At 46.8% G+C, this 24625-nt stretch overlaps 1 protein-coding gene and 1 long non-coding RNA gene across 4 annotated transcripts; one reads left to right on the forward strand and one right to left on the reverse strand.

The window, feature by feature from the left end:
- Nucleotides 1–10134: 10134 nt before the first annotated feature.
- On the reverse strand, nucleotides 10135–23416 carry Nob1 (NIN1 (RPN12) binding protein 1 homolog). Of its 3 annotated transcripts, NM_199086.1 has the most exons (9): nucleotides 22523–22593; nucleotides 22295–22427; nucleotides 19171–19301; nucleotides 16337–16408; nucleotides 16023–16151; nucleotides 15744–15935; nucleotides 14702–14799; nucleotides 13748–13892; nucleotides 10135–10692 (listed from the first exon to the last, which is right to left on the reverse strand). In NM_199086.1, exons 1-9 carry the CDS (start codon nucleotides 22583–22585, stop codon nucleotides 10423–10425), a joined length of 1233 nt encoding a protein of 410 aa, NP_954517.1. In that variant the 5' UTR covers nucleotides 22586–22593; the 3' UTR covers nucleotides 10135–10422. The 3 variants fall into 3 exon arrangements, with proteins under 3 accessions (NP_954517.1, XP_063133998.1, XP_063133999.1); XM_063277928.1 differs by lacking the exon at nucleotides 10135–10692 and having other exon boundaries at nucleotides 14670–14799; nucleotides 22523–23416; XM_063277929.1 differs by lacking the exons at nucleotides 10135–10692; nucleotides 14702–14799 and having other exon boundaries at nucleotides 22523–23416.
- On the forward strand, nucleotides 10692–13516 carry LOC134483351 (uncharacterized). Its single transcript, XR_010060211.1, has 2 exons — nucleotides 10692–10914; nucleotides 11038–13516. It is a non-coding gene; the product is annotated as an uncharacterized LOC134483351 (long non-coding RNA).
- Nucleotides 23417–24625: the final 1209 nt, after the last annotated feature.

The following is a 24625-nucleotide window of genomic DNA, read 5'->3' on the forward strand; positions in this document are numbered from 1 at the left end:
GTGTGTCTGAAGACAGCTACAGTGTACTTACATGTAAATAAATAAATAAATATTTTAAAAAAATAAAAAAAAATAAATGGCTTACTCCAGGGGACATATCCTTGGGTTTACGGGGGAGATGGAAAGCTGTCCCATGGTATAGCAGGCACAGAGGTTCTTACGCTCACAGTAAGTGCTGGGGGGAACAGAGAATGTTAAGCATGCAGGGTTGTCTCTTCGAGGTGAAAGGCTGGGAGTAGAGGTGGTTGATAGCCTAGTGACCTTTGTGCTATCAGTGTGACCGACCGAGACCACACCAGATCCTCCCCCTGACCCTTCTCTTAAACTTCTTTTCTCAGTCAGTCTTTAGAATGGATCTTGTGGATGTCATTTGGACTTCACACAGAGTTTTGATGTAGTCTTAAGCTTTGCATGGGGTTGAGTTTACTATCGCCAGGAAACTTTCGTCAGACTCTGCTGTGCTTAAATAAACTATTGGGATCAGACTCTTGAAGTTTGAACCAACACCCGCTACTGAGTCGTGTTGAACGAAACCTTGGATCGTTGGCTGTGGTATTCACAGAGACGCCCCAAGCATGGGTGCATTCAAATCATACCAGGGAAACCAGGCCCAAGAGCTTACTGACCCTCCAGACTGAGGAGCGGGTTCCCCCACATGGACTGCATGTGCTCCCTCACATGGCAATGGCACGGCCCCACACCAACCTATCATCCAAGAGCTGGTATGTGCAGCCAGAGCTGGGGACCCCCTATTCTGCTCTGCCCCTCACTGTTGATGCAACCTGCTTGCCTGTCTGGATCTGGACCTAACCTGCTGCTCTTCCCTGCTCCTGACCTATTTCTTGCTCTGGTCCTGGTTCAGCCTTTTCACCTTTTCACCGAATTCTGCAGCTTCGTTCGAAAACCTGACTCCGGCAGCAGCTCTGCCAGGAGCTCCCTCCACACACTGGTCTTGTTCCTTGTCTATGTGGCTACTCTCTCAGCACATTATTGAAACCCCTTGGGTTCTACAGCAGTGCTCATTCTTTAACCCACAGAGATAGGGATAAAGGGATAGATAGATAGATAGATAGATAGATAGATAGATAGATAGATAGACAGACGGATAGATAGATAGATAGATACATAGATAGATGATAGATATATACAGAGAAAGAAAGATAGAAACAGAGATAGAGAGATAGAGAGACAGAGAGATAGAGACAGAGAGACAGATAGATAGTGATATGGATTTAGTGATGTGTGATATGAATTAATATTTGCAATTAAAATTGGAATAAAGCTGGGCAAGTTAATGTATTCTTTTAATCTCAGCACTTGGGCACCAGAGGCAGGCAGATATTTGAGTCTAAGGCAAGACTGGTCCACATAGCTAGTTCTAGAACAGCCAGAGCTACATAGGGGGACCCTGTCTCAAAAACAAAGAAAGAAACAAAAGGGTTGAAATAAAGAACCTATGTGCATGTGCCTTGGCCAAGCTCCCGAAGTAGGGTAGACTTCATAACAGAGTGCCACCATTAAAAGTGCTCAACCTTATGACTTTTCTGTTACTTGATAAATTCTGACACTGAGGAAAAGACATGAGTGCAGTCTCCTGTTTCTGGTGACAGGACAGTGACAAACCTTGTCATGGATCTCAGTGGATTCTCATCCTGGTCAGGGCAAAGCTGAAATAACACAACGGGATATAAGAGGGAAGAAAGAAATATCAGCTGTGGCTGGCAAGGAGAACAAGGACAATTTTTAAAGCTGTGCTCTTCCCAGACAAAGAAAAGGTGAGAGTTTATTAGGGAGGCTGATACCTGTTCCTATGGGGGAGGTACTTTGTGGAGGGCACATTCCTGCACATGCTCAGTTTGCACTAGAATCTGGAAATAAAAGTATGCCCTGAAGGTTCCTTAACACAGTGACTGCCCTCGAAGGTGCCAGCCTTGCTTAACTACGAACAGTTGAAGAGACACAAGACCTCACTTCAAAAAACGAAAATAGGGGCTGGGGGTATAGCTTCGCTGTGGAGGCTACCTGCTTCCTCACGAGATGCTGCGTGACCAGCCAGCTTAGGCTATCATGGCCAATTCAACCCTCAAACAATGAGCTAGAGTAGCCACCTCAGGCTGCTTCTGTCTCAGAAACAGACAAATGTCTCACACACCACATAATATTGAACACTGGGTTTTCTGGTGTTTCCCTAAAGTTTGTGCCTGAGGGTCATCTCTCAGCTGTAAACAAATGCCAGTTTAAAAAACTGTAGAGAATAAGAGTTTATTCTGGAGTCATTTTGAGTGGCCCTGGCCTGGGAACACTGATTTGGGGTACCCCAAATTCCAAGTTCCAATGTGGGTGCAGCCTCACAGGTTTTTACAGTTTTACGGATCAGAGTCATAAGTTAAGGCAACTTTACGTTGGTGGGTACATTGGGGAGGTGGATACGTCGAGATGGGGGACAGGATGTGTTTTATAGGCCAAGATGCTATCTGGTGACATTCTCAGCTCTTGGATGGGCGGAAGTGACACTGCCATATCCAGTGGAAACAGGACGAGTCGCAGAGCCAGCACGACTGCTTGACACAGTTCTAGAAAAGCTGAGCCCAACACTGCAATCGCTGTCCTTCAGTCTGTCAGTTTTAGGTTTTGGTCTCTGTGTGTTTCATTTTGGGAACTTTCTACATTATGATTCGTTTTATGTTTGAGTCTTTTAAGGAAAATCCTAAAATTAACTTTGCCCACTCTTTGGATGTCTCCCTTATGGCCTGGAGATCCGTAAGCATGGATAAACACATAACCAGATGAGGCCATGACTCCAGGAATCCACTTGGGGTATCTGCCCCTGAGCAAACTCAAAACAGCAGAATTAGTGCAGGGTAAACAGAGACACATGACAAACTCTGACTGGCCAGGAGAAAAGGTTACAGACTCAAGGCCTCCTTTTACAATCTGCTTAGAGATTTCGGAAAATGTAAGCTCGAGAGTCATACAGGATACGTCGCTGGAGGAACAGTACTCAGAAAGTGAGACAGATTGACTAAACTTCCCTACGTTAGAGCAGAGGATGAAACACATAATAAGTTAGGCATTAATGTTTGCTATTCTTCAAAAGACCACTTCACATATTTTCTGTTCATCTCAAGTACTTTCAGACTGCAAACACTGCCAACCTGGAAGCAGGCTGTCATATAATGTGGTTGCTTTGAAGGAGACGTCTTTAGATTCTTTACATTGGAGTTACAGGACTGATAATAAAAATAAATTCTGTTCTGTTTCTATTTTCTAATTATGACTGAGCTTGTATTGAAAAATCAAACACAGGGGTTGGGGATTTAGCTCAGTGGTAGAGCACTTGCCTAGCAAGTGCAAGGCCCTGGGTTCGATCCCCAGCTACAAAAAAAAAAAAAAAAGAAAGAAAGAAAAAGAAAAGTCAAACACATAGCCTATACTTCCTGCATAACCATTAGACTGTCTTTGTTCTGTGAAACCTGTATAAATAAAGTACCTCATTGCTAGTCAAAGCTGCTAGGTTACCCTGACCATTGCCTGACTCATTCCAGCCCTCCTCTTCGTCAGAGCCCCACCACCACCACCACACCCGTAGGCCAACAGGCACAGGGCTGTTATAGCTTCTGTGGGGTTTTTAATTCTGTGATCTGCTAAGTTATAGCTTCTATGAGGTTTTTACTTATTATCACAAGATGTCAGTTCCAGAAAGTTAAAACTAGCCCAAGATAATTAGCCTCTGAACCTACGAAATTCCAGTCTCTCCACAGTACTGAAATTCTAATTGATCCATCAGTCTCTGCAGTCACAGGTTCCTTCCAGTGTTTTCTTTTTTTGTTCCAGCCAGAGAGCCAGAGAGCTTCTTTTCAGGAATTTTTTTCCCTTGAGTCAGGGTTTCTCTTGTGTAGGGTTTCCTGGCTGTCCTGGAACTAGATCTGTAGACCAGGCTGGTCTTGAACTCACAGAGATATGCCTGCCTTGGTCTCCTGAGTGCTGGGATTAAAAAGGCTTGGGCCACTACCTGGCTTCAGTCTGCCTTCTTTGTTTTAGAATTATTTATTTAATGTACATGAGTACACTGTAGCTGTGTTCAGACACACCACAAGAGGGCATCGGATCCCATTGCAGATCCCACAATGTGGATGCTGGGAATTGAACTCAGGACCTCTGGATGAGCAGTCAGTGCTCTTAACCACTGAGCCATCTCTCCAGCCTCAGCCTGCTCTCTTGTAGAATCCAAGAACCTCCAGCCCAGGGATGGTACCACCCATGATGGGCTGGGCCCTCCCCTATCAATCACTAATTAAGAAAATGCCCTACAGCTGGATCATACCGAGGAGCATTTTCTCAATCTCGGGTCCCTCTTCAGGTGACTCTAGCTTGTGTCAAGTTGACATAAGACTAGCCAGGACATGGGAGACATGGATTGGCACTGCACTGTCTTTAAGTTTCTGTCATGTTTCTGTTTGTGGTCATTACAAGGCCATAGGACTCCCATGGTCTTGTATGAAACAGGCCTTTCTCCCAGGGCTCTGTATGCAGCGGACATTGCTTGTGGGGTATCCTTCCCCGCACTGAGGGGGAGGCAGGGCCAGGAACTGTGAAGCCTTGTTGATGTCACCATCTAGAAATAAAAAGCCATGGTAGTTGAGTCCCAGGAGTCCTCCTCCTGGTGGAGGTACAGACTCCTCATTAGTCATGGCTGTCACACGTGTCCAGGTGTGGACCAGCACAAGAAGTCCCCAAAGTCACTAATGTTTGCCTGAGCCGTGGCGATGGACTTAGCACACTGCTCACAGCCACTCTGAGGTCTGTCTGGGGATTTGGGTATCTGTTGTCCTCAACAGTTCCTGTGCGTGCCAGCCATACCCCTGCGGGCCACAAGGCCCCAGTCTCAGGGGAGAGACGTTTCTTCACTAAGTCCTGTCTTCTATCTCCACCGCCAGCACAGCGTAGGACACAACTGCTCTGTGGATTCTCTGATTTGCGTCTTGTTGAAATTTGGCTGTTCTATGTGTCTGAATCAGGGCATCGATGAATGGGAGGGCCTCAAGAAAGAAATCGAAATAGCTGCTTGGTGCGTGGCAAGGGAACCAGTTATTCCAAACTACCAGAGGCTGTCTCTAGGTAAAGCTGAGGGAGGGAAATTTCCACGGTTCTGGGGAATGGGAGCCTGGAAGGAAGGATGCCTGTGAGCTGTGAAGTATATAAGAAGCACGTCTGAGTAGAGACTGAGGGAGTCTGGAGGCCACTGTGGACCTGATATGTTGCAAGGCACCATGGGTGCATGTTAACGGGAGAGCCATATATCCCTTTTGATGGAGATAAGAATGGCTGATCTGGCAGGTAGGAACTAGCTTCACAAGTTCCTGAGGGGATGCTGGCTTTCGACAAACTACCCAGGCTTTAGGAGAAGGAGTTTCTTTGAACCTGGTAATCCTCTTTTTCTTTTCTGGCAGGGTCTCAATATATAGCCCAGGCTAGTCTCAGACTTAGAACCCTTCTGTCTCTGCTTCCCAAGAGCTGGGAATACAGGTTTACAGCCACACCCAGCAAAGCGCTCTCAATTTGGTTCATAACAGTAGCTCAGCCCAAAGGACCTTCATAAACTGTAAGGGACTTTCTATTCTCATGTAGAAAATTAAATCTTGGTTGCAGCTCACAGAAGGCAAGGTCGTTGGCGTGAGTTTGACATTCACTAGAAGACCTCCAGGGAAGAACTCAACTGCTCCCAAAGAAAAGGTGCATGCATGTGTTTTGTGTGTGTGTGTGCCTGTGCATGCATGTATGTACATGCATGTGGGGACATTTTTGCCTTCTGACTGGTATGACTCATGCACTGAGCGGCAAGCATTTACTGAAACGTCACCAGATCCAGGCACTTGGCTCTATGAAAGGAGTAAACATTAGCCTCATCCTGCCCCTGGCACTTGAGAGCAAAGCAAGACAATGTGCAGGCCACCTCAGCACCCATCATGGCTCACAGTGTTACATCTTTAGTGATTCAGCTCGATGAAGAGTCTTCTTGCAGAATAAGAAGCTTTGGCCCAGGGCAAGAGCACATAGACGGTGTAGAAGCCCTGGCCCTTTCGGCTCTGCTCTCTCTTTCCATCCCTCTGTGCTGGTTTCACAGGCATCACCTCCACGCCTGGCTTCCTTTTAGGTGCTTGTTTGTTTGTTTGTTTGTTTGTTTGTTTTTTGAGATGTGGTCTCACAGAGCTCACTGACCTTGACCTGCTGGTCCTCCTGCCCCAAGCTAGCCATGCATTTTCTCTTTCTCTTTGGTATTCCTTCATTCTTGTAAGGAGTAAACCCAGAGCCCTAGACCGATTAGCAAACACTTTACTATTGAATAGCCTTTCTGGCTCCCCTTCCCCACTCTGTGCTATTCTCAAGGCTGGCTTCAAAGTCCTGATTTTTCTTTAAATTAAAAAAAAAAAATTCTATGTTTACCTCCATAGTGCCTGAGTTGGAAGTCAGGGAACAACGTGAGGCAGCAGGTTCTCTCCTTCTGTCATGAGAGTCTCAGGGGCCAAACTCAGGCTGTAAGGCTTGGCAGCCCTCTGTTCACCCATTTGTCCATCTGACCTGCCCCTGACCTTTGCCCCCGTCTCCCTCATGCTGGGCCACAGGCACATACCACGCACCACGCACCAGGCTATCTTTTATAGATTTACTTTTATTTTTGCAGCACTGAACCCCCTATTGCAGGGCCTCGTGTGAACTTGGCAAGTGCTCTACCGCTGAGGTAAAACCCTAGCAGGGGTGCACACCTTTAGTTCCAGCACTCAGGGATTAAAGGCAGGCAGATCTCTGTGAGTTCAAGGCCAGCCTGGTCTACAGAGCGAGTTCCAGGACAGCTAGAGCTACAGAGAGAAACCCTGTCTTGAAAAACAAAACAAAGGGCTGGAGAGATTGCTCAGTGGTTAAGAGCCCTGGTTGCTCTTTCCAGAGGTCTGAGTTCAAATCCCAGCAACCACATGGTGGCTCACAACCACTTATAAAGGGATCTGATGTCCTCTTCTGACATATAGATATATATGCAACAGAGCACTCATACAATAAATTAAAAAAAAAACCAAACAAACCCAAAACAAAAACAAAACAACCCTTTGAGATGAACTGTCTAGACTGACTTGAACTGTCATCTAGACAGCACTTGTCTCCAGCCTTAGCCCCATGAGCTGGGACTACCAGCCTGTGTCACCAGGCTGTTATCCCTTATCAATTACTAAGGAAATCAGAAGTCAGGCATTCTGCCCCAAAACCAATGATCAAACAAGGACAGACCATGCTCCAGGAGTTTGAACTGCATTTTACACATGAAATAAGGCCATTCTCATCCTTTGGCAGGAAGTGAACATTTATTTACCACACAGGTATGTCCATTAGTGTTTGTTTAGTGGTCTTGCCTCTTCTGAGGCAGCGTCTCACCATGTAGTCCTGGCTGACTGGAGCTCACATGTGTAGAGCAGACAGGCCTAGGAGCCAGAGCGGTTTGTGCCTCCGAAGTGCTGGGATGGAGGTGAACACTTGGCACGTTTGGCGGTTTAGTCTTTCTCAGCTTGCAGCACCTTCGCCCTAAAGTCTCAATCTTCTCACAGCAGTCAAGTATGATGCTCCGTTTGGGGGAGAAAAGCTGAGACTCAGAGTTCTTTTTTTTTTTTTTTTTTTCTTTTTTCTTTTTTTCGGAGCTAGGGACCGAACCCAGGGCCTTGCTCTCGCTAGGCAAGCGCTCTACCACTGAGCTAAATCCCCAACCCCCAGAGTTCTTTTTTTGTTGTTGTTTTGTTTTCCAAGACAGGGTTTCTCTAAGTAGCTCTGACTGTCCTGGAACTTAGTCTGTAGACCAAGCTGGTGTCGAACTCATAAGAGATCCCCCTGCCGTCTCTGCCTCCAAAGTGCTGGGTTAAAAGCCACTACCATCTGGCTTGTCTGGGAGATCTTTTTCCCAGAGTTACAACAAGATCCAGGGACTTGAATCCATACTTAGGCTCCAATCTAGCCCCTTGCTAAGCTCGTCTCTTATGCTTAGAGCCCTGGGGATCTATAGTAAACAGTGTGCCATTATAGCGCTGTGCCGTAGATCGGCAAACCATAGAAGTGAAGGTTACCTTAGGCTGAGGTGGCTCAGTGGGAAAACACCGCTTAGCATTCAGGAGGCTGTGTGTACATCCTCAGCGCCAAATACACTTAAACAAAGGCCGCACTTGAACGGATGACATCTCTAGACGCGGATGGCTGTTGACTTCTCAAACTGTAGGACTCTCTACATAAGGAGAAATAGTTAATTATTTGCAGGACACTTGTTACTTTTCTCCTTACTGCAACCAAATACCAGGCAAGAAACAACTTTAGGGAGGAGGGTTGTGCTGGCTCATGGTTTGAGGGGACACAGGCCATCGTCATGGGGAAGGCATGGTAGCCAGTGGCTTTGCAGCAGCTGCCTGCTCACATCTCAGTGGACAGGAAGGAAGGTGGAGACTGGGAAGGAAGTTCAACAAGGCCAGAAAGCTCTAGAATCGTCCCCTCAGCAACTCATTCCTTTCTGCTAGACCCTGTCTCTCAAACAAGCCAGGGATTGAGGGCTCAAACACACGAGTCTATGAGGGATACTCATCAAACCATAACAATACTTGTCAACAACACAACTTTGGACATGGATAAAAAGATCAGAAAGAGGGGTTGGGGATTTAGCTCAGTGGTAGAGCGCTTGCCTAGCAAGCGCAAGGCCCTGGGTTCGGTCCCCAGCTCCGGAAAAAAAAAAAAAAAAAAAAAAGATCAGAAAGAAAAGGATTTCCCTAAGTCCAGAGTGAAAGCTGTGCTCCAGTTTGCTCATCTCAGTGCCCATTCAGATGGTGCTCTGTGCTGATCTTACACATCCTGTGTGCGGGAGCCTTTGCTTCTGTGTCATGTCCCTCATACAAGCTCCGACACCAGAATGTCCCTTCTCCTCCTAAGGAGTGGCCTGTCATTGGTAATTGCTGTGGAGGACTTGAGTTTCGATGCCAGCACTCATGTCAAAAGCTCGAATTCATGACTCTTCGGCCTCTACCTCTCATTCTGGGAAACAGGACATGAGACAGGAAGGGGAGTTCAGTGGACCCTCACTGAAAAACCAGTCTGGAACTTTGCTGCAACTCCACAAGCAAACTAGGTGGCAGTGGCCACCTTTCCCCATTCCTCCCACCAGGAAAAGGTATGAACGTCATCTTTCAAAAGCGGGCAAATTCTTATCTACCTTGTATCTAAGAAATCCCAATTGTTTTCTTTGCAACCCATGTATACTTGACTTAAAAAAAATTTTTTTTGGAGGGGATCATTTTTGAGACAAGGTCTCGCTACAGAGTACAGAGTCCCCAGAATAACTAGACATGGCTGACCTCAACTCAGATTTTGCTTGCATCTCTCCTGACAGCTGCGATTAAAAGTGTGTACCACTACTGTCCAGCCAATTAGAAAAGCTATTTTTAAGGGAATCTTTTAAAGCCAGGTGTGGCGGTGCACACCTTTGGTCCCAGCACTCAGGGGACAGCCAGTGCTTAGCAGCCACCTCACGGTCCCAACAAGTAGTCAGTCACTTTTCAGAAGCACACACAGACTAAGCTGAAGTCTCAGCCTATCTGGCGATAACTGGTCAAGTCCCATAGGCCCGAGAGAGAACACCTCTGTGCCCTGAGCTCCTGTAACAGTTAGACGCTTGGCCTGGTGACACTGTATGATGGCAGCTGTAAAGACAAGAGCAGCTGATGTAAGTGAACTGCCCTGGCTGCTTTCCATCGAGGATTATTTCAGAGAAGGGCTTTTCCTGAATTTGATTAATGTACTGCAGTCATAGAAATGGCCAACTGTCAGTCCATCCGTCCGTTCTCCAGGAGACACATACTTGACAGTTGCATATAAAGACACCAAATGTTATTAAATGTGGACCCAAATGAAAGGCTGCAGGGTGCATTCACTGTACTGATTTTCCTGGATGACTCAACTTAAAAAAAAAAAAGGTTAAAAATTTAAAGATTTATTGTAGAATACTTATAATTTCTGGCACACACACACACACACACACACACACACACACAAACCATATATAGTTGATCCTTAGTGTCCATGTCCACCAAGGATACGAGAACTTAAACACAGAGGCGCTGGCCATCAGGTTTATTAGAAAAAGGTTATCGTGTGGTTATTTGTCCTTTGAACTTCTGGGCTCAGCCTTTGCTCCAAGCTCCCTCCCATGGTGGAGCCCTGGCTCTGCATATTCACAGACGGGGCAGCCATATCAGACTGCAAAGCCACACAACAGAGTCTCAGGCAGTTGGGAGAGCCAGGCCCACTGCTTCTGTCTAGATGGTTTGCAGAGCAGACACTGGGGATGACACTACAGCCTCCTCAGCAGCTAGCCAGTCTGCTTTGCCTGCAGGGCTTACGATGTCACCTTTTCTTTACAAACTTCTTTCTGGAAGCATTGGGATTTAAGCGTCTCCTCCCAGCACCCAACATGCTGTCCCGGACTTGCAGGATGGCTGAGCGGCTGGAGATGTCATTCTCTGCGAAGGGAGAAACCCCAGCTATGTAGTCGGGGGCAAACACGTTGGTCTTCTGCCTGGCCTTGTGGGAGAGTCGCAGCTGGGGGAAGCGCTGATCCTCGGTCAGGTGGGGGTTGACGGCATATTTGCCCCCTTTTGGAGTGGGTAGTGAGTACTGTGATAAGAAGAAGACTGTTAGAACAGAAAGCCCAGCTCACACAGGGCCTCATGCAGTCACACAGAACTGTCCTGCCCACTGTGTGCCAACAAGACAAGTATCTCCCACGCCATTCTTCCTCAGTTGACAGATGAAAAACCACAGGTAGCGTCTTACAGGCAGCGTCTTAACTACACACACTCAGCTAAGGACAAATGGACAGAGCTTCAAGAAGCTGAGGTTCGGGGCTGGGGATTTAGCTCAGTGGTAGAGCGCTTACCTAGGAAGCGCAAGGCCCTGGGTTCGGTCCCCAGCTCCGAAAAAAAGAACCAAAAAAAAAAAAAAAAAAAAAAAGAAGCTGAGGTTCTTTCCACAGAGGTGCACGTCCGCAGCTCTGCAACGGCCACACAGGCTCAAGGCCGAGCAAAGGTAGACTTATCCTGAGAAAAGGTATTACACAGGTTTTACGAGTGGGGGTGAGGCGATCTTAAATGTGAAATGCACTATGTGGTGCTGGGTTAGATGCAGGGCTGTAATCTTTGCCGCTGAAAAGCTTGCTTGGCTGGGCATGGTGGTACACTTCCAAGATCCTGGTATTTGGATGAGAGGTAAGAGGATCAGGAGTTCAAGGTCATCCTTGGCCAGCAAAAACTATCTTACCTAAAATAAGCACTTAAACTCCAGAGAGAGGGGCTGGGCTGTAGCTCAGTTGGCTGAGTGCTGGCCTAGTAGGCACGGATACCTGGGCCTTGATCCCCAGCATCATCTATATCAGGAGAGCTGGCATGAACCAACAGTCCCAGCACGCAGGAAGTAGAGGCAGGAGGAAACGAGAGACTGTTCCAAACCAAGCCAAAGCAAAGCAAAGCAAAGCACACACCCACACACCTTACCCACACCTTTACACCATCGTCATATGCACACCTCACTATACACATACCCTAAGAGAAAGGGCTTATTCTACGGTGGGGACAAGAGTTCGAAATCTGGAAACATCCGGCTGTGTTAGAAGAGTAAGAGCAAAGAGCTGCAAAGCAGAATGTGTTTGCAGGGTTCTCACTAAGCATGGAGGCAGGGGCAGGTGGGGCCTTTGAGTCCTAGTCTACAGAGTGGCCTTGGTCATGGTGACTCTTCACAGTGGTAGAAGAGTAACTAAGACACAATTCATAAATAGACGAATAAGGCAGCCAGGGGCACAGGCCAGGAGTCCCAGCTACTTAGGGAGGCTGAGGCAGGAGGATTATGAATTCACTCACCTTTAAAGGGTGTGAGTGGTGGGTAGATGGCTCAGTGGGTAAAGTGTTTGCTGTACAAATTAAGGAACCAACTCCAGATCCCAGCACCCACATAAAAACCAGGGGTGGTAGCACCTGCCTAAACCCAGTGCTGGGGGCAAGAGAAAAAGACAAGACTCACTGGCCAAGCAGTCCAGCTGAGATGCTGAGTTCTAGGGCAGTGGGACTCTGTCTCAAGAAAGTAAGATGGAGGCCAGGTATGATGGTGTGTAGGCCTTTAATACCAGCACTTGGGATGTGGAGACAGGTGGATCTCTCGGAGTTCAAGATCAATATGGTCTACACAAGTTCCGGGACAGTCAGAGCTACTCAATGACACACCCTGCCTCAAAAAACAAGCAAACAAACAAACAACAACAACAACAACAACAAAAGAAAACAACAACAACAACAACAACAACAACAAAAAACAAAGCAAACCCAACGAACAACATTAAGAAAAGAGAAGGAAGGAGAGTGGAAGAAGACACCTGACACACACCTCCGCCTTGCCCAGGCAGGTACCACCACCCACACACAAATAAAATCAAAGAAATGGGGATTGGGCTGCATCTCAGCAGAGTCTGAGCAGCAAGTGTGGAGCCGGGGTCCAACCCCAGCATCACAAAAATAAGTAAGCAAATACAAAGTTCTTATTCGTAAATAGAACACAGAATAGAGAAGGCCTGCCAATATTAGAAAACAGTTATTCAGGGTTGGTGAGATGACTCAGCAGTGAAGAGCACCGACTGCTCTTCCAGAGGTCCTGAGTTCAATTCCCAGCAACCACATGGTGGCTCACAACCATCTGTAATGGGATCTGATGCCGTCTTCTGGTGTGTCTGAAGACAGCAACAGTGTACTTATAATAAATAAATAAATAAATAAATAAATCTTTAAAAAAAAAAAAAAGTTATTCAGCCTTTAATCCCCGCAGAGGCAGGCAGATCCCCGAGTTCCAGAAGAGCCAGGGCCATCCTGGGAAATTCAAAACAACTCACACAAAACTAAAACCAACCAAACAAGAACCAGCACAGTTATGTGACATTAACAATGTCACAGCTGACCCACACAATTACTCAGAGTGACTGTGACTTTACAGGAAGGATCCATCTCAATCAAGGGACAAGTGTCACCTGCGATGTACCCTCCTTCACCTCAACACAGAGGACCCAGCACTGCCAAGTTGCCCACACCAAAACACTGAAGCTGGTGTGTGCACACCAGCAATCCTGGCACTCAGGAGACTGAGGCAGGGGATTTCGGAGTCTGAGGACCACAGCTGAGTGGGACCGGCTGCTGCACCAACACTTCCTGATCCTGACTCTTAACTGTGGAGCTATGGCTCCGGGACCCCCTCCCATCTTCTAGTGACTGAGCTCCAGTCTGTAGCCATGTGGACCTCCCACCTTATAGACATTCTGTCAGTTATATTGAACGCTATAACTAGAGGTGTAAACCACCATACCTGCTGTTCTTCCTTGATCTGTTCACACAAACCCAGGATGCCCTGTGTTGGGCATTCATCTGTGCTGGTCACACATATGGCCTGTCCTGCCTTCTTCCTATCTGGGTACTTAACATGGGTTCTGGCCCTACCAGCAGAAGAGACTAGCTGGCTCTCTTGTTATTCTCTGGTCGTTTTCTGAAATTGGTTCTAGTAGCCAAGGCTGGCCTTGAACTCTTGCTCTTCCTGCCTCCACCCAAGTGCTGGGATTCCAGGTGTGCATCATCCTCTGCCCAGTTCTCTCTTGGTCATTTGATTCCCAAGTTAGGGGTTCAGGATACACGCCACCTACCCGGAGGCCTCGAGGATTCAGAACTTTCGGGTTTCGGGAGAAATGCATGTGCAAGGTACCGTCATCATTGATAGTCACAGACACTTTCTTCAGGGTCTTGTTCCCACAATGCCCACAGAACACTCGGTTCATGTCCGATGTTGTCCTAAGGGACACAAAAGAAAGACCGCACGCTAGCCCCACAGGCAGGAGACCCTACCTCCAGCCTCAGAGAAGAAAATGGTAATGCAGAAAAAGCTAGTCTTGTTAAGTCATATTATCTTCCAAAAACCAAAGCCTATGCTAAGGAAGATGCGGCAAAGGGAAGCTCCCTGCCTTAGGGAGAGAAGGGCAAGGATGTCACACTGTGGCCAGGAAAAGAGCAGGGTGTGGCACATGAACAGTACACACCACTCGCCCACTCAGGAAAAGGGCAGGGTGTAGGCATTTTCTATGTGCCAAATACCCTGCCACACTCCTGACTTCCACTCCCAGGTCCTTACAACAAACATCCCAATCTAAAGACCTAAGAAGACAACTAACCAGTACCCACAGAGTCATGCAGACGTGAACCCAGATACTCCCGATTCGCAGACTACTCTGTGTGTGTAGATGGAGAACTCTACACGTGAAGGAGCCATGACAAACAATGAATCCCATGCCGCCATCACCCAGCTCCTCTAGCCTCCTGTGTCACCTGGGAGCAAATCCCAGACCTCTGTCCATCCACACAGTCCAGTGTGTGTCACCAGAGAAGTGACCTCTGCTCCAGAACGCACATCCTTGATTCTAGGACCCTCAGATATGTGTGTGAGGCTCAGTCAATGGCAACCTCTGTCCCAGGGATTTCAGTGTGGCGGACAGACACAGTGGGTGGGCCACAGAGGCACACAAGGGTGGAAGGAAAGCACATAGGGAATGGGGCTCTCTTCTGGGGAGTCACCAGCAGGGATGGGAAGACTTGCAGCCACACACTTGAAACAGCCATGACAGCGCAAGATGTAGCTCCGGGCCTCTCGGACCAGCATGCCGTTCACTGCCAGCACGTGCAGCCCCATCTGAAGTAGAACATTCTACAACCAAGAGTAATAGAAATCAGCCTCTTTACTACTGATTTGGCAATGATTCTGTTCAGTTATGAGGACTCAATGTTCTGGTGTAGCTTATAATCCCTGGCTTTTGTTAGAGAACACGAGGGAGGTTTGGCTGGGAAGATAGGGACCTGGGTTACTGGGCCACTGGGCCCCCTGAACAGAGCCTGGCCTCACTGGCAGTGCCTTTCAGTAGACCCCCTTTTCTTTCTTTTTTATTTGTTGAGACAGGGTTTCTCTATGTAGCCCTAGCTGTCCTGGAACTCACTCTGTAGACCAGGCTGTCCTCAAACTCACAGAGATCTGCCTGCCCCTGCCTCCCTAGTTCTGGGAATTTGATCTCTGGCATCCACCTGGTGAACAGAGAGGAGACTCCTGCAAGTTGCCCTGGCCTCCATATGTACACCGAGGGATAGGAATACTCTCATACACACACAAATGTAATTTTTAAAAAGGTAAATATTTTAGCCAGGCCATAATGGCACATACCTTTAGTCCCAGCACTTGGGAGGCAGACAAATCTCTGTGAGATCAAGGCAACTCTGGTCTACAGAGCGAGTTCTAGGACAGCCAGGGATACACAGAAAAATCCTGTCTCAAAAAACCCACAAGTACCTAATTAATTAAAATACTTTTGGGGGCTGGAGAGATGGCTCAGTGGTTAAGAGCACTGAATGCTCTTCCAGAGGTCCTGAGTTCAATTCCCAGCAACCACATGGTGGCTCACAACCATCTGTAAAGAGAGCCGATGCCCTCTTCTGGTGTGTCTGAAGACAGCTACAGTGTATTCACATACATAAAATAAATAAATAAATATTTAAAAAAAAATACTTTTAAGAACAAAACCAAAACTGCCTATGCACTGTCACCGATGTGAAAGTCTACCCTCAAACAAAATGAGCAATGAGCCCCTCCTCACTACCCACCTGCATGGCGAAGTCTGTGGTCACACAGCCAACCTGCACGTCCTTTGGGATGTCGCACTGCTCTGACTCATGCTGGATCTGCTTGATGTTGCTGGGGGTTATCCACCCACCCCCATCGTCATCACTGTCTTCAAGTTCATCTTCTTCCTCCTCCTCCTCCTCCTCTTCCTCTTCCTCCTCCCTTCCATCAATCTGAAACATCAAGAGGCAAGCTCCTAGCCACAGGACTCGTGTGCAGAGCCTCCAATGTCACCAGGAGAGTGCAAGCCAGGGCCTTACCAGCAGCTGCTGCAGCTCATGGTCAATGTTAGGCAGAGGGTTCCTCCAGAACATGAAGGAGCTGAATTCCAGGTTCTCAGACCCATCAGCTGGGGGACCATGATCCACCGTTTCTTGTAAGGCTTTAGACTGAGAGTAAATGAAACATTGTTTTTTAGTGTAGACAGATGAAACCTGAGCTTTACATATATAACAAATCAGAATAATTGAAAAACATGAAAACTGCTTTCAGTTTAAATGTGTAAGCATTCTATATGCAAGCTGGGTCTGAAGCACTGAGAAAATACAGGATCAGGGCTCCTAAAAGGAGTTACCTTGGAGGGCAGATGGAAACCAGAAATGTGCAGAGGAGTTTCAGGGTGCTGAATTGAAGAGCTCACTTTAACCTAAAAAAAAAAAAGGAAAAAAAAAAAAAAAGGAAAAAAGCCTGTTTTCAGTAAGGACAATCAGTTTAAAAATACAACATGAAGGCTAATGAAAACGAACAAAACCCAAGGTCTTTCTCCCTAGGTGTTGAATATAAAGAACTAGAAGTCACAAGAATACACAGTCAAGACGACAACACTCAGAGACCCTGGACTCCATTACCAAGTGCTTCTAGGGCGTTTGTGTCCACTCTGGACATTTCATGATGCCCAGAGAGCTGGGAGGTGTGCACCTGTGAGGCCGCAAGTGTCCTACAGTGAGAGCTGAGCCTAAACGCCTTCCAGGGGTCAAAGCAAGCCCTGCTTAGAGCTTTTGGAAACAGTGTCACTGGGATGACTGTGACCTCCGTCCTCTCTACTCTTACCTCTGGAAGGCACAGGATTACCAGAGTACACCACCATGCCTATTTACGGGGTATTGGGGGATGAAACCTAGAGGCCGATGCATGCGAGGCAACATTCTTCTAACTGAGCTACGACCTCAGCCTAGCCTATCCTTTTGTCTTTGGATACAAAAGTAAAATGGAATGAAATAAACAAAAAAGAAAAACGAGTCTGTTTTTAGGCTTTTAAATTGGAGGATTCTAAACCTGACTGAGAAGTGTGAGAGCAGTTCTGAACAGTAGAAGCAGATGAATCCAGCCAGAACGATAATCCTAGCCAGGGAAGGAGAGGCAGGAGGAGCAAGAACTCAAAGCCAGTGCTGGAGACGGCCAAGTAGCTAAGAGCCCTCGTAGTTCCTGCAGAGGGCCCAGGTTCCTTTCCCAGTACCACGTGGCTGTTGATAGCTACTCTAACCTCCAAAAGCCTTCTGCTGAGCTCGGTGGACCCTGGGTATAGATATGGCAAGCGAGCATACACATGGGCAAAATGCTCACACAGTAAAAGTGCCACTTTTCAATTTTCTTTTTTAAAAGAACCTTAAAAAAATAACAAGGGTTGAAGGGGTGGCTCAGTGGTTAAGAGCACTGACTGCTCTTCCAGAGGTCCTGAGTTCAATTCCCAGTAACCACATGGTGGTTCACAACCATCTGTAATGGGATCTGATGCCCTCTTCTGGTGTGCCTGCAGACAGCTACAGTGTACTTATATATAATAAATAAATAAATCTTAAAACAAACAAACAAACAAACAAACAACAACAACAAGAAAAATCCCAAATGTTTATGATCATGCTTGGTTATATGGCAAGTTCCAGGATAACCTGGGCTACAGAAAGTGTTCCAAAAAACCAAGAGTGTGAATACATTGATGTGCTTATTAAACATAAAATACAAACTTCATTACTGGGTGGTGGTGTCACATACCTTTAATCCAGCACTCAGGAGGCAGAGGCAGAAAGATCTGAGTTCAAGGGCCTGCCTGGCCCACAGAGTGAAAAAGAAAAAGGGAATACACACACACACACACACACACACACACACACACACACACACACACACACACACACACTCTTCAATTGGATTCTCACCAAAACAAGCTTACTATACTCACACAACGGCAAAGTGTGACTACTGACTGGATATTTGGTGACATTAGGGGCCCATATTAATTTTCTGTAAGGACGATGGTGGCTCTGGAGTTAGTTATGTTTGAGGCGGGGTCTAGCTTAGCCCAGGCACACCTTACTCTCATTTTGTAGACCCATCCACCTGGAACTTCTGAGTCTTCAGAGTACTGGGATTACAGGACAAGTGATGGTCCTCTGTCAACATAACAGTGCCAGTGACTGAACGCGGGCTCCATGCATGAGACAAGCACTTTATTAAGGGAGCAACATCCCAGCCCAAGGTTATCATCATCTTTAGATTAACTTATTCAGGAATGGCAAGATGGCTGAGGGAGTAGAAGCACCCACAGATGGAGGGAGAAAACCAACTCACGTAGGATCCTTACCCTTCTAGCAAGCTGTCATATGCTCACAAACACGTGCACACACAAAATAAATGAAATACAAAGAATAAGTAAAGAGCTGGCCCTGGTGGTGCATGCCTTTAATCCCAGTGCTCTTGGGAAGCAGGCAGGTCTTTGTGAGTCCCAGGACAAGCAAGGCTACAGAATGAGATCTTGTCTTAAAACAATACAAGGGTTCAGGTCCAAACTGGACAACACAGTGAGACCTCCTGTCTTATAAATGAATGAAAGACTCGTTGATTACGTACATGATGAAGACATAAAGTAGAGTACGGGCACCAGAGCGCACACGTGGAGGTCAGAGCACGACTTCTCCAGGACCTACTTTCTCCTTGTGCTGTGTTTTTGTTTCAGACAAGGTCTCTCCTGTTGCTTCTGCTGCTGTACTACAAACTGAGCTTCCCGCCAATTGTGCCTTCTCTCTCACACTGTTAACAGGAGTGCCAGGACTGCATCTACCCTTGCATACAGGTGCAGTCATAGGTCGTCAGATCACACAGGACCTGCTGGCTTTGTCTTTTGATATTCCTCCTTTCACACACGACAGTTCTTATAATAAAGAGTATACTAAAAAACAATGAAACCTGGGGCTGGAGGTGGCTCAGTGGTTAAGAACATTTAGTGCGCAATCCTGAGGACTAGGGTTCGGTTCTCAGCACCCATGCTGCAGGTTAAGAGATTGACAAATGCCTGTGAGTCTTTCTACTCTCTTCTGGCCTCCACAGGCATCCTCCCCACCACCCCAAAAGCACAGTCACACACACTCTTCAAAACCAAACCACCCAGTCAAACAGAACCCCCTCATGTACCTTCTCTGGTTCTTTCTTTAGATGAGACACCCCAACAAATTCTGCTTCCAGCTGGTAGGTCAGAGCCAGCACCTGGATATCTGTGGCAGAGAGGCTGGGGTAGTCCCCAGTTTTCTTGGAAAACTCAGTTACTGCAAGCAAAGAAGAGATTCCCAACCTTAGTCAAGGGCAAAACTGGCAAGTCCTTGGATATCATAGTATGGAAAGAACTCATGTTCCCATGTAGGGCCTGGAGAGATGGTTTATCAGTTAAGAGCACTAGCTGATCTTCCAAAGGACCTAGGCTTAATTTTCAGCATCCTCATGGTGGTTCAAAACTCTAACACCAATTCCAAAGGATCCAACACCCTCTTCGGGCCTCTGAGAGCACCAGGCAGATACACAGCACACAAACATATGTGTAGGCAACGCACCTATTCACATAAACCGGAACAAACTGGTATTGGCCATTGGATGACTAGTGAGGGTGCCTGGCAGCAAATGCAGCCGCCTGAGTTTGGTTCTGGGGTTTGCATGATAGAAGGAGAAGCCAGTTCTCTGCAGCTACCCTCTAAACTCATCCACATTGTGCCATGCACAAAAGCTTCTCAAAGGACTTAGAATCCATACTCCGTCTGGGAGACATGGCTCACTCCGTAATCCTGGCACTCAGGAGATGGAGACCGGAAGTTAAAGGTTACCCTCAGCCTCATAAAAGTTCAAGGTCAAGCCAGACTACTGGAGACCTTGTTTCAAAACACCACCACCAAATGACCAAACAAAAATAAAGAATCAGTATCCCATAAAAACAGCAACATCTACTTTCTGACCGTTTTCTCTTTGTGACTGAAAAACCTGTGCTCGCCACCACCAAGCCACTCACAAGGTAGCTCTGAGGTAACATTCTCATCCACGAGATCAAAGCACAGGACAAGGGGAGAGAAGAGTTCCTTACTACAGCTTGGTTATTAGTATAAGCCTCATCTTTCTAAGCTCTAACTCTTTTGTTTAAGTGTAACAGCTAGAGTAACTGCAGCAACCACATGGTGGCTCACAACCACCTGTAATGGATGCCCTCTGATGTGTCTGAGGACAGTGACAGTGTACTCAGATAAATAATAAATAAGTAAAACTTTAGATTAACAGACGGCTTGATTTCAAGATGGAAAGGAAGGTTAACTGGACTGTAACCATGGCCTAGGATGAAAGCAAGAGAGAGCTGTTGTGTATCAAAGGTCAGCTTTTTAAATAGTTTAAGAACTGCACACTGTGCCGGATCCACAGTGCATGGCAATGCTACAGTGTGTAAGACACTGACGATAAACACAAAATTTCCTCATATTACAACAGTGTCTTCTGATAATAACGGCATAACTGCTACATTTCCTATAAAATGGCATTAGCGGTGGGTCTGACAGTGAGTTTCTGTATGCTTATGAATGGCCCAGATGGGGCTGGAGAGATGGCTCAGTGGTTAAGAGCACTGACTGCTCTTCCAGAGGTCCTGAGTTCAATTCCCAGCAACCACATGGTGGCTCACAACCATCTGTAATGGGATCCAATGCCCTCTTCTGGTGTGTGTACACAGTGACAGTGTACTCATATAAATACACACATACATGAATGGCCCTGATGTGTATACATGCCTGTCTGTGCTCCACGTGTATGCCTGGTGCCCTAAGTTCAGAAGAGGGTGTCAGACTCCGTGGACTTGGAGTTAACAGATGGCTGAGTTGCCGTGTGGGTGCTGGGAATTGAACCTGGGTTCTTCAGAGGAGCAGCCTGTGATCTTAAACTGTTCGGTCATCCTTCCAGCCCCATAATGGTACCTACCCCCTTACTCCCACCTAGCAGGTGGGAGGTGAGGCAGATGTAGACAATTCTAAGTTCAAGGCCAGCATGGTCTATGTGGTGAGTCCCAGCTGGCGGGAGGTAAAGAGGTGAGACTCTGCCTCTGCCTCAAAAAAAAAAAAAAAAAAAAAAAAAAAGGGCTTCCTGGGCACCCAGCAAACCCAACAAACCTTTTCTGTATTTTTGTTAAGATTCACTTACTTGCCAACCAGGGATGGTGCATGCTTTTGGCCCCAGCACTGGAGAGGCAGAAGCAGATGGTTGAATCTGAGGACAGCCTGGCCTATAGAGTTCTAGGTCAAAGTTTTTGTTTATGCATTTGAGTGTTTTGTTAGCACGTAGGTTATGTGCACCATGTTGACCTATTTCCTCTCAACCATATCTTATGAGGTATTACTTGTATTTTGGGAAGCTGAAGCTGCCTGACAGAGATCCTATAACTGTCAAGTTGGTAGGAAAAGCTACAGAAACCACAAATTGGCAAAGTGGACCACAGCCAAGTCCACCACTTGCTACTTCTACTCCTGCTAACCTGGATTCCTGAAGAGGATGATGATCCCCAAGCCACTAGTTTTCTTTCAGAACTACTGCAAGACCTAAACAGGTCCCTTTTTCTTCTTTTTAAAATTTATTTTTGAGATGAGGTCTCACTATGTAGCCCTGGCTTGCTTGGAACCTCTGCCTCCGGATGGCTTGGACTAAAAACATGTGACATCACATTGGACCCAACCCCCCCTCCCCCTTTATTTTTAATATGACAGAGTCTCACTATCTAATTCAGGCTGGCCTGGGACCCATGACCCTGAAACCTCTGTCTCCCCAGAGCTGAGACTACAGCACTGGGCTAGCCTGCATGACTTTTTCTTACTTGAGGCTGCCTCTCTATTGGAAACTATAATCACCCAATAAACAAAGGACTACAGATCTACGGTTTTTATTTTTAAATCTCTTCAGTTTTTTGGCAGGACGGGGGCCACACTCAGAGCCTTCTGTATACCTGGCAAGCGCTCTCTCACTGAATCTTACTAGTCTACACAACTTTACTTCATGTTTCCAATTTGCTAGACACCATTCCATTTTCGTATGGCCTACAGTACTGCCGGAGATGTGGTAGATACCATTTCTAGTCTCGTTTTACGGTAAAGCTTAAAGCCTGTGTGATAAACGCTGGCGCACACGTTTATTAAAGCCAGGCTGAAGTGACTGTCTCTAAAACCAATGTTGACTGGTACCAGGGCAGGACTGTCTCCACTCGGGCCCGGCGTCCCTGCCAAGGCTGCGCCAGGACACTCACCTAGCCTCACGTACTCCGGGAAGGGTTCCTTGAACCGCAGCTCGTAGGGCAGCACTGCCAGCCGCCTGCGTGTGGCCTTGTCGCGAATCTCTCTCACCACCTCCCGGATGGTGTAGATGTTTTTTCCGATGTCCTGTGGACAGACCGGCCTAGTTATCCCACTCGCTTGACCCCACACGCACCCCTAGAGGGTCTCGTGCCCAGATCCCGTGGCGGAATCTCTAGTACCTGTAGAGGCGCATCCCTCAAGAAAGCTCCGGCGTCAGCCACAACGTGCTCCACAGGCGCCATGTTGGCTGCCAAGGACAGACCGCGCATGCGTATGGCGCTTGCGCTGTTCCCTAGGTTTGCACCGCACTCCTCCCGGACTGGAGAGGAACAGCTGCTGCGATTTCGCGGCTCCCCCTAGCGGCCACAAACCACCCCTTCAGGACTATGTGTGCCACTTGCCCTGCCAGGAGCTATGTGCGTGATTAAATTTGAGAGAATTCTTAAGTAATCTGCCTCGGAATTAATAGAGTTTTCTTTACTTTTAAAAGAAAAACCCGTAGATATGCACATGGTTGAAAGTCAGTAGCTAGAAAGAGAATCTATCATATAAATCAGTAAGGTGCGTTCGATTTTACAAGCAAGGAAGCCAAGCTGACTTGGCCAGATAACCTCCGAGCTGACCTGAAACCACTCTTTAAAATCCATTGTGTTACCTCCACATCAAACCAGATACACTCAAACTAATAGAAGAAAAAGTGGGGAAGAGTCTCGAACACAGGGGCACTGGGGAAATTTTCCTGAACAAAACACCAATGGCTTATGCTCTAAGATCAAGAATCAACAAATGGGACCTCATAAAACTGCAAATCTTTTGTAAAGCAAAAGACACTGTCATTAGGACAAAATGGCAACCAACAGATTGGGAAAAGATCTTTACCAATCCTACATGTGATAGAGAGCTAATATCCAAAATATACAAAGAACTCAAGAAATTAGACTCCAGAGAACCAAATAACCCTATTAAAAAATGGGGTACAGAGCTAAACAAAACATTCTCAGCTGAGGATTATCGAATGGCCAGAAAGCACCTAAAGAAATGTTCAACATCCTTAGTCATCAGGGAAATGCAAATCAAAACAACCCTGAGATTCCACCACACGCCAGTCAAAATGGCTAAGATCAAAAGTTCAGGTGACAGCAGATGCTGGCAAGGATGTGGAGAAAGAGGAACACTCCTCCATTGTTGGTGGAATTGCAGTCTGGTTCAACCACTCTGGAAATCAGTCTGGAGGTTCCTCAGAAAATTGGACATTCCACTACCTGAGGACCCAGCTATATCTCTCCTGGGCATATACCCAAAAGATGCTCCAACATACAACAAAGACACATGCTCCACTATGTTCATAGCAGCCTTGTTTATAATAACTAGAAGCTGGAAAGAACCCAGATGCCCTTCGATGGAGGAATGGATTAAAAAAATGTGGTACATCTACACAATGGAGTACTACTCAGCTATCAAAAACAATGACTTCATGAAATTCATAGGCAAATGGAATAAACTAGAAAATATCATCCTGAGTGAGGTTACTCAATCACAGAAAAACACACTTGGTATGCGCTCATTGATAAGTGGATATTAGCCAAAAAGCTCAAATTACCCAAGATGCAATCCATAGACCACAGGAAGCTCAAGAAGAAGGATGACCAAAATGTGGATGCTCCCACTCCTTCTTAAAAGGGGGAAAATATCCATAGGAGGGGATAGGGAAGCAAAGTTTAGAGCAGTGACTTAAGGAATGGCCATTCAGAGCCTGACCCACATGTGGTCCATATATATATAGCCACCAAAACTAGATAATATTGATGAAGCTAGAAAATGCATGCTGAAAGGAACTGGATATAGATCTATCCAGAGAGACACATCCAGAGCATGTCCAATACAGAGGTCAAGGCTAGCAGCAAACCACTGAACTGAGAACGGGACCCCCTTGGGGGGAAATTAGAGGAAGTATTGAGAGAGTTGAAGGAGCTTGCAACCCCATAAGAACAACAATGCCAACCAACCAGAGCTTCCAGGGACTAAACCACTATGGAAAGACTATACATGGACTGACCCAGGGCTCCAACTGCATATGTAGCAGAGAATAGTCTTGTTGGGGCATCAGGGAAAAGGGAAGCCCTTGGTCCTGCCAAGGTTGAACCCCCAGTGCAGGGGAATATGGGGCGGCAATAAGGGGGATGTATAGGGGGAATATCGGTATGGGGGAGGGGGAGGAGAGGGAATGGGGGCTTATGGACAGGAGACCAGGAAGGGGAATAACCTTTGAAATGTAAGTAAAG

The sequence above is a fragment of the Rattus norvegicus genome, chromosome 19 (genome assembly GCF_036323735.1).
Source record: "Rattus norvegicus strain BN/NHsdMcwi chromosome 19, GRCr8, whole genome shotgun sequence".
In the NCBI taxonomy this organism is placed as follows: domain Eukaryota; kingdom Metazoa; phylum Chordata; class Mammalia; order Rodentia; family Muridae; genus Rattus; species Rattus norvegicus.

Bases quoted from the DNA above. Each gene is read 5' to 3' on its own strand.
- Nob1 (NM_199086.1), bottom strand. From the start codon at position 22,585: ATGGCGCCTGTGGAGCACGTTGTGGCTGACGCCGGAGCTTTCTTGAGG. The intron at 19,302-22,294 runs GTGAGTGTCCTG...CTTTGCTTGCAG, and splicing joins CCCGGAGTACGTGAGGCTAG to TAACTGAGTTTTCCAAGAAA. The intron at 14,800-15,743 runs GTGGGTAGTGAG...TCTTGGTTGTAG, and splicing joins CCACAGACTTCGCCATGCAG to AATGTTCTACTTCAGATGGG.